Source organism: Larus michahellis, chromosome 1, assembly GCF_964199755.1.
Source record: "Larus michahellis chromosome 1, bLarMic1.1, whole genome shotgun sequence".
NCBI classification, from domain to species: Eukaryota; Metazoa; Chordata; class Aves; order Charadriiformes; family Laridae; genus Larus; species Larus michahellis.
Window position 1 is genome coordinate 203,101,912 of NC_133896.1, and position 15,012 is coordinate 203,116,923.

Here is a 15,012-nt window from a genome sequence, read left to right on the forward strand (position 1 = left end):
CTTACTGCAGTAACTCAGTATATTCCTGGAGTGGTATTACAACTAGTATTAATAAGGAAATATAAAACAGATTATTTTAAATTCTGTAACTTTAGATAACAAAAACCTTAATCCATAGACTTCAGCAACTGCCATACCTTAATTTTAAGGGATGTTATCTTGGTCCATAAGAATTTATTAAACAGGAGGCACCCTTTTCCTCATACTATTTTCTGAAGTCCTCTTTCTGTTTTATTAACAACATATTCTTCTGCATAGTTTTAAAATTTATTTCAGGGCAAAGTTCCAAGAACCCTTGTTACAGCAACAAACAACACACATTCCTTAGCATATAGAAGATCATTTTCCAGTGTGACTCTGTAGCTGTCAAGGATGTTCTATTTCTCAGACACTTTGGAAATTTACCCATCGTAGTGCTTGAGGGTAAATAGAAGAGCTGGAACAAAGAGGTGAGGGAAAGGAAGCAGAACAAAACACATTCCTCTTTAAACCATTAAAGAAGTTTACCTTTGAAGGCATGAGTATCCATACTGACAAACTAAGATATGTTACCACGGTGCTTAAAGTTAAAATTCACTTGGCTGCCCTGTTCCAGCTTTTCTATACTATTATGTCTACTACCTCAGATATATTTATATCCTGGTAGCACCTTAACACCTTCAAATATTTTGAGATTCTTCTCTTTTCTCATAGGTTTCAAGTGGGACCACATTGTACCTCTTATCGGGATTAGGTAGCACATGCAGCAGAGTTACATGTGCTTTTAATTCAGTAGGGCTCAAATGCCTCTAACGAAAACTTGAATTTTCTAGGTTCATTTGGGTTTAAAACTTTTACCATGACTTCCCAGTACCTCATTAAGTCTACTTCAGTATTTCCTTAGTATCTTAAGGCTTCAGAGAGCCTCCCATAATTGACATTTTGTTGCATTTCTCCTTCTACAAATATACCAGAAGAACACCAAAAGATCTTCTTGCCTTTTTTTCTTTTACTTCTTCCCTATCACATCTTCATAGACATTATTTTTTACATTGTGACTTTTTCTTCACATCTCATTTTTTAACCATGTTACCTCCTCCACTTTATATTCTCTACAAAGGATCTGTAAAATCTGTTTTTCGTGTCCTCGAACTGAAACGGTGTATCACACTTCCTTAGCTGATTCCTGATGAGTTTCACTGCCCTTATGTCTTCATCCTTCACGTTCCTATCTGCAACTCTTTAATGGCTAAGTTTATGAGACTGTACAGTTTCATGTTCACTTTCTTGAGCTCTTGCTGGAACCCCTCTCCTATGAAGACAGGCTGAGAGGGTTGGGGTTGTTCAGCCTGGAGAAGGCTCCAGGGAAACTATTGCAGCCTTCCATACCTAAAAGGGGCCTACAGGAGAGATGAGGAGGGACTCTTCATCAGGGAGTGTAGTGATAGGACAAGGGGTAACGATTTTAAACTGAAAGAGGGGAGATTTAGATTAGATATTAGGAAGAAATTCTTTACTGTGAGGGTGGTGAGGCACTGGAACGGGTTGCCCAGAGAAGTTGTGGATGCCCCATCCCGGGAAGTGTCCAAGGCCAGGTTGGATGGGGCTTTGAGCAGCCTGGTCTAGTGGGAGGTGTCCCTGCCCATGGCAGGGGGTTGGAACTAGATGATCTTTAAGGTCCCTTACAACTCTAACCTTTCTATGATTCTTCTTACTATAATAGCTGTTTAGGGTGCTCCCATTCTTTTTCACTCATTCCTGCTCTAAAATGCTATAAAATTATTCTTTACCCTCATTTGCACCGCTACGTTTATTTGTGGAGCAATCTTGCAAAAATGGCTCAATGAAATAATGACTTTTTAAAAAAAGCTGAAAAAACTGTATCAGCACAACCTGGGGCAGAGGTGGAGAGGAAGACAGTAATAAAGTTGTACAGCAGTAGGTAGCTCTTGAAATGTATTCAGATACATCTGCATTAATGACCTGGTTCAGATGAGGGCAATTCTGAACTTCATCCTCAATTGACTAGGTGTTGGTTCTATTTTTGGAGCAGTTTTGATGGACAAAAACCAGATTCTCTCTCCAAAAACTTTGATATGGTTCCCCCCCAAAATTTTTGCTGCTAAACTGGACACATATGGATGACAACCTGATCTTGTGAAAGATGTCCCTTCCCATAGCAGGGGGGAGGGGGGAGTTGGACTAGGTGGTCTTTAAAGGTCCCTTCCAACCCAAACCATTCTATCAAATGTTCTTCAGTGCTTACTGGGACACTAGGTTCTGAATTAATGTACTGGACAGAAGTTTCTCTGACGTGCACCTACTGCTTCCCATACAGTGGAGTCACTTAGCCGAGGGGAATACAATAACACTGATCTAGAAGAAATCTTCCGAACCACATATAGAATCACTTAGGTTGGAAAAGACGTTTTAAGATCATCAAGTCCAACCCTTAACCCATCAATGATCATCAAGTCCAACCCATCAATGCCAACTCCACCACTAAACCATGTCCCTCAACACCACATCTACACATCTTTTAAATACCTCCAGGATGGTGACTCAACCACTTCCCTGGGCAGCTCTTCCAATGCTTGACAACCCTTTCAGTGAAGAAATTTTTCCTAATATCCAATCTAAACCTCCCCTGATGCAACTTGAGGCCATTTCTTCTCATCTTATCACTTGTTACTTGGGAGAAGACGACACCCACCTCACTACAACCTCCTTTCACATAGCTGTACAGAGCAGTAAGGTCTCCCCTCAGCCTCCTTTTCTACTGGCTAAACATTCCCATTTCCCTCAGCTGCTCCTTGTAAGACTTGTGCTCCAGCCACTTCAACAGCTTTGTTGCCCTTATTTGGACATGCTCCAGCACCAACATGTCTTTCTCATAGTGAGGGGCCCAAAACTGAACACAGTATTCAAGGTGCGGCCTCACCAGTGCTGAGTACTGGGGGATGATCACTTCCCTAGTCCTGCTGGCCACACTATTTCTGACACAAATACATATAATGTATTTGCCAGAGCCTCACTACTGAGCTACTATTTAGCTACTATTTTTCTAACAACGTACAGATGTCACATGTCCTAATTCCTTTGTCTTTAGGTGAAAAAGAAGCACTACCATGGAACAATACATGTTTGCATCTTCAAGGCTTTAAATCTTCCATATAGGAAGCAAACATGAATAATAGGTCTTGTTCAAGATGCAAGCTAGAATGTCCTAGCAAGGTAGCACACTAGTTCTGAGATTTGCAAAACTGCTCTGGAAATTTATGTATTTAATCCTTAGATAAAGTTTTGACATTCAACAAATTCTAGCTAGAAAATCCCTAAAGAAAGTTAGTATCTGAAAACAAAGTTTGCTATCCAACTTCTTACGTCCTATTTGTGAACTATAAGCAGGGTTTCTCAATCTATGTTCTTCAAATTATATAAATCAAAGCATTTTTATCATCAGTAGGCTTAAATTAACTAAGCAGGAGTCTCCACCTCCATTGGAAATGTTTTCGAAATCTGGAAATCAGAACAGATGGAACACCACTGATCCAGAAAAGATGAATCTATCCTTAGCAGTCTTAGACTGGAATTGTCTAGAATACATTAAACATATGTAAGATCAAATGCTTCCTGTCATATTATCAAAGTTTCCAACAGGCAGGGTTAACTTCTGCTAATAAGATTTTTTAGAAGAAAAGGAGGCAACTTCCAGGAAAAAAGAACAAAATTGAAACTTAGAACTTGAAAACCTTTCCTTTACATCTTTATAAGTACAAAAACCCTGAAGTGATCCGCACCTACCGTGTTTCAGGCTTTTTCTTGTGTAAAAGCCATTTCCACTATAGTTGTCTTCCCTCTCTCTTCCTCTTGTTTCTTCTTCTCATGTTCTTTGTCATTTTTCTAATTTCTCGTTTGGTATTTTTCTCCTTCTCTTTTACCCGTGGCAGCCCTTTCTGCTTTCTTTTGAACCTACTGCTCTTTATTTTTCAAATATACAGACCACAGAAATAAAAAAAATCCTATACACATACACCTTGAAATACATCTCTCATATCCACTTATGAGTCAGTCGTCTTCATTAAATCCCTAAAAGGATTCCCAGCCACTACTGTCTCTCTGAACTCAATCTATTTCAATACCGCTATGGTCCAAGCCTACAAGACTTCACACTGGCAAAATTCTCCTGTGTCTCTCTTAATCACAACAAAAAATAAAAGTTCAGTAGCTTAAGGCACATGCCGATTTTCTTAAGATGCACTTTCTCCAAGAAAAACAAAGGCACTACTTTAAGGTAACAAATGCTTTAAGTTCTCATCCATGACTACTTGACCATCTGAGTTACAAGAATCATACCCCATGTCTAAGGGATCAACTAGCAATGGTGGGAATTTTGATTGTAAAAGATTAGGAACTGAATTCCTAAATTATTCAGTGAGACACACGAAGTATAAAAACTTCCCAGCTTTAAAATTCAGAAGTCAAATTTTGACACCAGTTTCAAGATTAACACAAAAATCCCACAATCTAACATCTGACTTTAAGCTTAGCTTCATGCTGCCATTTCCACAATACAATATGAAAGGTATTAAGACTTTTGCAGAAGTACATTTGGTAATATATGACCAAATTGAAGAACTGCACTATTTAAATATTTGTTGAAAAACAGGTTAAAAAAAAATCCATGCATTTCAATTAGCATATAAGCAAATTAAAAAAATCATGCATCAACAAAGATCTACTGCACCTAGAATCTACTCATTTAAAATTTTCCTTTTAAAATGATGCTAACTAGTCTGAAGTTAAACCTGTAGCAAAACTGGCAATTTGGCTTTCCTTTCCCCCCACTTCTAGCCTAACAGGGCAGCAGAGTAGCAGTATATGTTGGAACTTGGAAGGTTTTAAATTGCTTATGTGAAAGCTTAAATTCTGTAGAATAGCAATTCCAGAAAACCATTCATGGCTGCTCCATTTGGCTTTTAGCAATACCTCTTTACTTGCTAAATCAGGAGACAATACACTGCTATTTACATAGAGATATAGAACAAAACCAGCCAATTCAAATTAATTAATACTGTATGATACAAATACATGTTATCACAGGTGACTAAACAGCAATTATAAAGTGTGTATAACTTACTGCGGGAATATGCGAGTCCACAAGTAACCTGGACCCTGTTTTGTTAAGCATTGTAAATACCGAGAATTGCTCAGTATGCAATGAATTATGACAGCTAGCTGCTTACAGCTTAAGATCAGACTTTCAAATTCAGGTTTTTTGCATGTCAAATTATATTCAGATGGCAAGACAACAGATCAGTAAACTAATATTTAAAATAACTTTGATGCATTATACTAGTCATAGAACTGCACAAAAAGGTACAAAACTTATATAGATATACTCACCTCTACTTGTGTCAGTTAACGGGGTATGCTTAAGCCATAAAGAACTTCATCTAGAAATACTTGTGTCTCAAAACATCTGAAGGTATTGCTAACTGCTAAACTGGGATATTTTACCTACCTAGCACATTAAGTCATTGAGTATATTTTATTCCAGAGTCACAGATAAGGTTGTGATGGGGATAAAGGGAATGAAGATCTTTCATATGAATTAAGCTAAAAAACTAAGCAGTGCCACTGTGAAAAATATTTTAATCAAACATTCTATTATTTATTGTCAGCTTTTAAGGAAATGGTCAGAATTGCAACTTACCAGGATTATGATGAGTCACAGATTCTCCATTTTGAAATACATCTCCAGCCACGTTCATTCTACCAGGATTGAAAGGTCCTACACCAGTCTTGGTCTGTGAAGTCAAAGATGGGGTGTATGTTTGCATATTAACACCAAAATTACTTGACTGCAGTCCGTTAGATACATCTCCCAAGTTGGCATTCTGCAGTGATGTTACATGTGTAATCATTAAGTTCATGTCACGCCCTTCAGCATTTTCTAAATGACCATCACTCACAGAGCTCATAGCACCTGTTTCTAATGTAGTAACATTAGCAATCTGAATTTCAGAGTCTGGTTCTGTGGTTATACCACTATTACCTATTCCTGAATTTACCTTACTTCTTGAAAAACTGGAAGCTGAGAATTCCATATCGTTGGTTCTATTTTTACACTCTGGAAGTCTTCGTTCATTAAAACTGGAAGCATTCTTCTCTTGTCCTTGATTTGTTTCAATGTCTTCTTCATCATCAATAATAATAGTTTCACTTATACTCCCCTTTTGAGAATTTACGTCTTTTGGAGGAGGAAGCATTTTGCAATCATTCCCTTGCAGTTCTTCATTTTTTGATGATGTAAATGCAGTGTTCCTTTGATCTGCTATTAGTGATGTAGAATTCTGCGGAGGTTGTATAGGTTCAATAAAAACTACATCATCATCATCTTCTACAGGCGAGTTTTGGAATTTATTAGGTCTAGAAACTAAAGAACTTGGTGGACCTCCAAATGTATTTCCTACATTTGCAAGACCTGCTGCCATGGTGGTATTCCCTAGTAGACCAGGAGTACGTTCAGACAGTTCTAATCCTCCCAGAGGACTTGTGTCCATTCCAGATCTGCTGTTTAAAGAAAAACATAAAGCAAGAAAAGAAAAGACACACCCAACTTCAGAGTAAGATATAACTTTCCAGGACCAGTTCTTCAACAATAACTACAGAATTAATAGTCCCAGCTTTTAGTTTGTTTTCTTCCTGAGATCATATAAAGAAAAACCAAAAGTTTCTCTGTGCTCTTCTTTGCATGTCTTAACATTCATTTACTTTCTAATCCTGTACTACCAAAAACATACTGCCAGTACCAATATTTTCCACACAACAGCTACACATCACTATGTTTAGCAATACATACATGCATACACAGGAAATAGAATTTTTGATGGTATTTATTAAAAGATCCTTATTTCTCAGTCCCTTTCCCACCCACATATGCACACAACGATCCTATAACACTGCTTCTCTTAGACTGCAAAGCAAGATCAAAAGTTAGACATCCAGAAAGAAAATCTGAATTCCTATTAAATTTCATTCCTATTAGAAGTGTTACAGAGTTTCAATATCAGTAACTTATACAACAAAAGACCGAAGTGCATATCCAAGTGTCTAGCAAAAAAAAAAAAAGCGACATATTAACGACTTTGAAATTAAACTGATTTTCCCCCAACCCCACACTGCCAAAGCTCCTTATGTGACCCCAATATAACTGGAGCACAGAAGTAAGCAAAAGAGATATGGAACTGCTGTACACGACAAGAACAGACATATTAATGAGCAATGGAAGGTGTACAGCAACCTCTCTCATTTCTAGCCACTACCAGAGGCAGCTCATTTGAGGTCCTTACTACCTCACGTTCCACTGCAGCTTTCAAGAACTTTATCTCTTTTTAACAGCAAGTGATGCTTCTTCAAGCTTCTTCTCAACCATTTCTTTGCCTGGGGGTTTCTGTTTGCTTTTAGTAATTGTTCAGTTTGGGGAATCTGTTGTTTATAATTGTCAATTCTGCCATGAATTCAAAAAATTACAAAAAAGCAACCTGGACAAAGAATTTCTGTACCTGTAATTCCAAACCGGTACATGATCAGTGCTAAAGGACCTAATATCTCGCTAAAAACCATCTGTACTAAAAATCAGTAAGTTCAATAGATCTTCATATACACAACCAGAAAAATACAAATATAATTACAGGATAATTTGGGCATGCCTTGGAGTATACGCTAATGTGTGATATCACTGAGCTTTTGTGAAAGGCTAGAAAGTAGCTTTATGTGCTTTTTAATAAATCCTTTAGAAAGGAAGGTAAATAGAGGAAGCAGAAATATCCTGCTCATCAATACTTACCCATCTAGAAATCCACTGCAATCTGTTTACCTTAATAAGTTGCTCCAAGAGGGTTTTTTTTCTTTCCTGTAGGGAACCTGCTCTTCTTGTATCAACTTGCTGCCCTCCACAAAAGCAGTGCGTTCTGAAACAAGGTTAAAACAAACATTACATATTCTAAAAAGTTTCCTCATCTCAAACTTCTTCTACCAACTACATTCATTAAACTGACTTCCTCCTAAATTTACAGGTTAAGTTCAAACCTGACTTTTAGCACTATCATCCTACAATGTCAGAGAGAGAATGTCAGTCTATACAGTCATTACCGCAAGTAAAGCAGCGGCAGTACTGTTTATTCTAGATTTTCCACTCCGTCACATGATATTTCCAGAATCCTTTGTTTGATGCTTTATAGACAGATAGAAAAAAATACAGTGTTTGGTAAGAGACAGACAGACATAACTGCAATTAAGTAATCAAAGACTAGAATTGAGAAGTATATCTGCAATAGAATATTAAGGAAATAAATGGTTCAGGTAAACTAAGCTATTGAGAAAAGAAACCTTAGCAGTTACATTTCTTTGCTTTTTATCACATCAATCTCCTTGATGCTTGTAGCAGAATATACTATGCTAAATTAAGATATAGCAAAAGGAAAATTACAGAACATGTGTTCTAAATTAGGCTTACAATGCAATATAAACCTTACATTGCTAGTAATTTTCAAATTGTATATATGCATTGCAGTGATTCTTAGCACAGGTTCAGGCATCCATAGCTTATATTAACACATGTGAACATTCACAAGAGATTGAAAATGTTCAGAGTTCAAGCCTATATTTATTCTTCAGGTTTTATAACAGTCATTAGGTTTCCCACACTTGGCAGCATTTTTAAAATAGAGAGTATCAACTTGTGTTGTTATCTCCTGTTTGAGGACAGCCCTTAAAATCCCCAGACAGTAAACAGGCCCAGAGGAATAAAGCTCAAATATTCTACGCATTCGCAACATTATTCAAGCGCTCTTGTCCATTAACTAAGTGGCAGCAGGGGGGGACAGGGGGGAGGGCAAGGGGCAGGACAGACCGAACAGCAAAGCTGTGAACCAGATTAATCCTAGAAGAGAGGCGACCACCTTTTAATTCCTTCATATGTTAGCCTTACAGCCAAATGCCATTACGTAATAGCATTTGAACTGCAATAAAGGTAACATTCAATTGGAATGAGAGAGGTTTTCTTCCAAAAAAAAAAAAAAAAAAATTGTATTATCAATGCAGTTGGCTTGTACCTCCCTGGAAACCAGTCAGTTACACTGAAGATTAATTTAATCAAATATTCTCTTTTACCTATCTTATTTTTCCCTCTAGGGCTGAATAATTCAAAGTCAGATGTCCCTACAACTCAGCTTTTGCTGAAAAGCACTCATTCAGTTCACTGATTCTTAAAGTTTCCCGGGTTTATTCCATGTATTTTCTTTCTCTATAAGGACAAAAGCATCACAAGCACATAAAGCTTCTAATAAAGTTTTAAATATACCTGAACAGATGGGAGCAAAGAAGAAATGAGACTATGCCAAGATGATACCTCAGGCCTCACTCAAACCTCTGCTGTTCCTATTTTTACAGATCCTTACTAGAAAGATAGACTTGGGCTGTTTTACAGTACATGCACAGAATATGTGCAAAGGTAAGACCCAAAACATATATGTTTTTGTCTAAATACATTTATATTTTTCCATGAAGTGTCTTAAAAAGGTATTGTTAGGTATGACATAAAAATAAGCAGAGTTTATGTGCTTAACTGTTAACGCATAGTCATAAGTAAAACCTGCATATATTTCCTCACAAATATCATCTCCTACCTCTGCAAGACTCAGCAACAAAATTACCCCCAAAAAACCAGAATTTTTGCAAAATGAGGTAGCTTGTTTTCTAAAAATGCTAGTACCAAGGACAAACGCAAAGAACTAAACAGGCAATGTCACAATCAGTATTTCTGAATGAAGAACTACCAAAAAAGGAACTACCTACAGAGTGAAAAGAGTAGGTTTAGAATGGGAAACAAGGAAAAACCACACATCTCAACTGGTAATAGCAAAAGATGCTCAACAATAGAAATACAATTGCTAGAAACCTGTAAGATTGATTAGACTGATCACTGGATGAATTGCTGAGACTTTGAAAAAAACCAACAAAACACAGACTGATGAGACCTAGCCTGCAGAAAATGCGTGTTCAGTACAGCTGCAGAATGATCTCAAAGCTTTGTGGTAGCACACAAGCACCAAAATTACACCTGGACGGAAACAGAGGCACTACCAATATACATCAGCCCTTCCTGAACCAGGCTTTGTGTATCCTCCTTTTAAATTAGGCTAAATCACTCATCTATAAAAGTCTTCATGCTGAAATAAATTACAATCCCATAGCTACATTCAAAGCTTAATTGCTGGAAGAAATAAAAGACAAAATGCAGGCACTTCTCTAGAAGGATGGCAAATACTACAGCTTTTGAGACAGCCAGCTAGGTAACACTCCATAGGCCACGTCTTAACTCCATAGCTGAATGATAAAATAGATTTTTAAATTTATCATGAATCACAGAAATTGAGGTGGGGTGTGGATATCCCCCAAAAAATTATCAACTCTGCTTTAACAAAAGCAGAAATTGGAATTTAAAAGCCTTTACTAAGTGCCATTAACAACAGCTGGGATGAAGGTGACAGAACAGCACAGTCATGGTTCTGTACACTTGGAGCAAAATCACAAAAATCGAAAGGAGTCACTGAAATCTGGCCAAAACTACAGTTCCACCAATGCAGAGCACTTGAAATGGACACCAAAAGTAGGACCAGCGTGTGCAAGTTCTTCCATATAAAGGCTAGAAGCCTAAAAAAGGAAAGCTTGAAAGACCGCTTTTGAGAGAATGCATAACTGAGACATCTTCAGAAGTGAACGCATGAACAAAATTCAGGAGACAGTATTATACTAGGGTACAAACACAGGAACAAGAAGAGAGTGATTGATTTGCCCCGGTGAGGGAATACTACTTTCTGCTAGGAAAGCACAGTATCCTAACTGAATTATTTACCTCCACAGGTACTGTGCTACATTTAAATTCCATACCCAAACTAGAAGAAATAGTGTATTAATGGCATACTATCAATCACTTCCACTCAACGGTGACAGCACATATGAGATAAGGGGAACAACAGAGACTGTAAAGTAATAACTGAAGACTTCAACTACTGTTGTGCAGACTAGGGGAAGAGGGCAGACTGAAAACAACCACAACCCCCCAATACCCAAACCAACCCCACAAAAAACAAAAACAAAAACCAAACCCACAGCCAACTGCAACCAGCTAGAATACTAACAGGAGGAAAAACAATTCCTGATCTAATTCTGAGCAACACAACATAGTTCAAGATGTAATTATCTAGATAACACTCCAGAAGAGTGTATTCAAATTCCCAGGGGAATAAAAAATAATAAAAAACATTACACTACTTCAACATTTGACTTCATAAAGGAGAACAATATAAGTGTGAGAAACCCAGTTAAGAGGGGAAAAAAATGCAGCTTCTTTAGAGCATGAAGGTCATTTAAAATCTCACCATATTAAGCATACAACCAATCTAGAAAGACCACAGAAAATCATAAAGACTACTATCAGGAAGTCTCTGAGCTTAGAAGATGCTGGAATTGTATTAGGGGGAAGTTTCATGTACATTTGCCCTATTATTTACTTTTTGTTAGGCACGGTTCAAGGCAGGCTACTGAGCTATGTCAGAGCAGATCTGTCTAAAATGACAATTCTTGCCAATTTTACAAACAGTAAAATTTTTCTAAAGAAAAAGTGCATCCAAGAAGCCTGAACCACGGCAGAAAACACAGAATAAATTCTTTGCATTGATGTTCAGTAAGGAAAAGATGAGGGAAGATCACATCTAAGCTCTCTTTCTTGGGGTCAAGTCAGAGCAAAAATGTGGTATCCAAGTGCTAATAGAAGAGGATCTTAGAACAAACCACTAAGGCCACATTGCATTAATTTAAGATGTCTAAAGATAGTCAGAAATTTTATGTTTCAATATCCATAACCAGTTACTTAAGCAGAAGGTGGTAACAATTACCCAAATAATAATAGACTACAGTCCTATCTCATTACTAAATAGACTGATAGAAACTACATCAGAACAAACATAAAAAAGAAAAAATAATATACGGGGAAAGAATTAACATGGATTTTGCAAAGAAAAGGAAATGCCTCACAGGACTACTGGAGAGATCTTTTAAAGCGTTGACCACTTGTTAACCAACCCCAATTAAACTGGTATATAGCACTTAAAACTTCCAAAAGGCATTCCAACACGTTCCTCACTAAAGACTGCAGTGGAAATTATCTATAACAAAGATTTGAGAAAGGTTCCCTGGAGGATTTGTAATTATTTAAAGAGAAAAAGAGCACGTGTTTTCTGTTATCACAGTTACCAGGGGGGCTCCACAGCAGCTGAAAACAGAAACTGGCTGTAAAGAACTACAGAAGGATATCACAGTCCTGAATGCTCAGAGTAAGGTAGGCAAAATCACTAATGATAAGTTCAAGGTAACCAACAGGGAGAAAAGGGTAACTACACGTACACAGAATTCCTCTGAAGTGGAAGTCTAAGATCCAAGTTGCAACTCTTTCAAACCAAATCTACTCAACGACCAAAGAGGAAAAACAACATAAAAGAAGAATCAAGACCAATACAGAACACATTCGTCACTACGTACGCAAGATGCTGGTGAACTATGTTTTTTATCATGAGATGTTCAGGTGATCCCCTTTTCATGGAAAGGGAAAACAGATGAGTTACGTGAACAACTTATATTACATGAACAGTCGCCTTGTTGGAAAAGACAGACAACTCACGGAAGATGATAAATCCGCAAGGAAAAAAATACATAGAAGACAAATAGAAAGCCATGCCCAGTGTCTTACAATACACAAACAAAAAGGCACTCAGTGAAATAATTCAGTAGCTTTAATACTCTATTGTGCAGGAAAACACCTTTTCTTCTGAACTGTGAGAGTCACTGCTGTAGAAGGCTACAAGGGCCAGAAATACAACCAGTTCAACCAGGGATCGGATAAACATGAAAATAAATGCACTGATGACTGTTAAACGCAGTGGTCCAAAGGCAACTCTAGAGAAGTCCTTAGCTAGCCAGCTGCTGAAAACCAGCATACACCTGCAGAAAAATCATGCTATACCTGCCAAGTTTCTATTCCTAGACAGTAACCTGTTTGCAACAGTGGTGAACTGTCTACTAACCTAGTAGCGGAATAGTAATATTCTTACATGCAAAAGAAACGTCACTAGCCTCATGGAAGTTTTACTCACTCAAAATCTGAATTTTGGCTTATTGCTGTCCAACTGACTTTGTTGAGCAATGGGTGTCAACATTTAGGCAAAATAATCAGGTAAGAGACAAATCTGAACTCATCTCAATGTTCTGCGAGGCTATATAGTTCTAATGATTAATTCCTGACCCTGACATTTCTTTGACCATAATATCATTAATTCCTTAATTCAGCTAGTTCCAAGAGTTCTTATTCTTCATTATTACAGCGAGTCACTTTTTACCACTTGGCTTTTGTTAAGTCTGATGATCAAAAACTCAGTCTATTGTAAAGATTGTGTGGAGCTATCAAGAAGGTCTGTAGCTTAACAGCATGCTGTAACGTCTTGCTACAACTCCAGAACGTTCGTTCCCTACACAACCAGATGCAACCTACATACCATGGCCTTCTTGGGGTATGAACCATAAACTGAACCCCAGTGGCTGACCAAATCTATGCCACAGTTCACCCCAAAAGCAAAATAAACCACTACACTTAAAATTGCCTTTAAGTAGCTGTTTTACACTGCAACTGAGGCAGTCTAATAGCCCAACTGTACCCGCTCATAAAGACCAAAAAATAGCAGAAGTAACCCAACATTTTTAAAGGGCTGCAATTCAGGACAGCTTTAAGCTAAATCTGAATGCTGTTACTGCAGTCCAGTCACAATTTGTGTAATGAATAATATATACTATGGAAGAAAAAAAAAAAAAAAAAAAAAGAGGAGTTGTAGGGTCCTTCTGAGTCATCAGATATAAAATTCTTACCACAGGCAACCACACAATAAAACCATTTTTGTTGAACGTTCTTATTATAAACATTTAGCATTTTTGGTTTGGTGGGGTTTTTTTGTTTTATTTTGTTTTTATTTTCCTTCTTATATCTTTTCTGAGGGTTATCTATTCATCAACCCTAGCGTTTTATGCTCAGGTATGTGGTGGCTCCAATCTACTGTCAACTTTTACATCTCTAACAAAAGTTTTTAACACTTCTGAGGGGCACCTAGTTATCAGGTCCACAGACTCATGTTGTTACACTATCATGTGGCACAGCTGTTTCTGCAACCACATACACAGCCAGACAAAAGTTGATCCAGCTGACAGAGACTTTTCCTGCTGGAGTCCTTTTCAGCCAGACCAGTTCCCCAAAACAAAAATCTCTGTGCAACAACACTAACAGCTGTGCCTGAACATAACAAGGTTGGTGCTACAGCTCTGAAATTCAGTGTAGAGATCATTTTAGGATAGTAGAGACATGCTGATAGCCACAGACTGAACTGCACTACCCTGACAGCAAATACTGTGTCAAACACTCCAAAATGCACATGCTAACTGACAAGGAAGCAAGCAGCGACAGACTGAATATTAAAGCATGTGTACATCCACTGGTCACCATCAGGAAGGTATCTGAAACTTGTAAGGCTTTAAGCAAACCTAACATACTACATTAAGGCCACAATGACACAACTATTTCACCAGTTTACCAGCTTCATACACAAATCACGCTAGTGAGTTCAACATAATTGCTTGCACACTTTGGGCTAAATTCAAGTGCAAGTATTCACAACACCAAAGTAAAACAAGGGTCTTAAAATACTATGAAGTTAATTATAAATATTAACCAAGAGTCTGAATAACAATTAACACTAACCCATCAATATATTTATATTGCTGTTTTTTCAGAACACAAGTAAGAGCTTTCAGGAACAGGATAATAAGTTTTGGTCCACAGGTCTCACTATCCATTGTCTGGGTACCACCATTACAAAAGCCTGAGATGTCATTGCTTCAGCCTAGAGACACTACCCCAGAAGTCAT

At 37.6% G+C, this 15,012-nt stretch overlaps 1 protein-coding gene across 9 annotated transcripts in view; it reads right to left on the bottom strand.

The window, feature by feature from the left end:
• ZMYM2 (zinc finger MYM-type containing 2) overlaps positions 1-15,012 on the bottom strand; it is a 93,032-nt gene that overhangs the window by 62,635 nt on the left and 15,385 nt on the right. For 4 of the 9 annotated variants that reach the window (XM_074569731.1, XM_074569712.1, XM_074569740.1 and 1 more), the window contains exons 3-5: positions 7,832-7,955; positions 6,054-6,555; positions 5,696-5,789 (exon numbers count right to left, since the gene is read on the bottom strand). In XM_074569731.1, coding sequence (XP_074425832.1) covers positions 5,696-5,789; positions 6,054-6,545 — 586 coding nt within the window. In that variant the 5' untranslated portion in view covers positions 6,546-6,555; positions 7,832-7,955. Of the gene's footprint in view, positions 1-5,695; positions 6,556-7,831; positions 7,956-15,012 lie in introns of those variants that run through there. The other 5 variants (XM_074569722.1, XM_074569676.1, XM_074569685.1 and 2 more) reach the window with 4 other exon arrangements.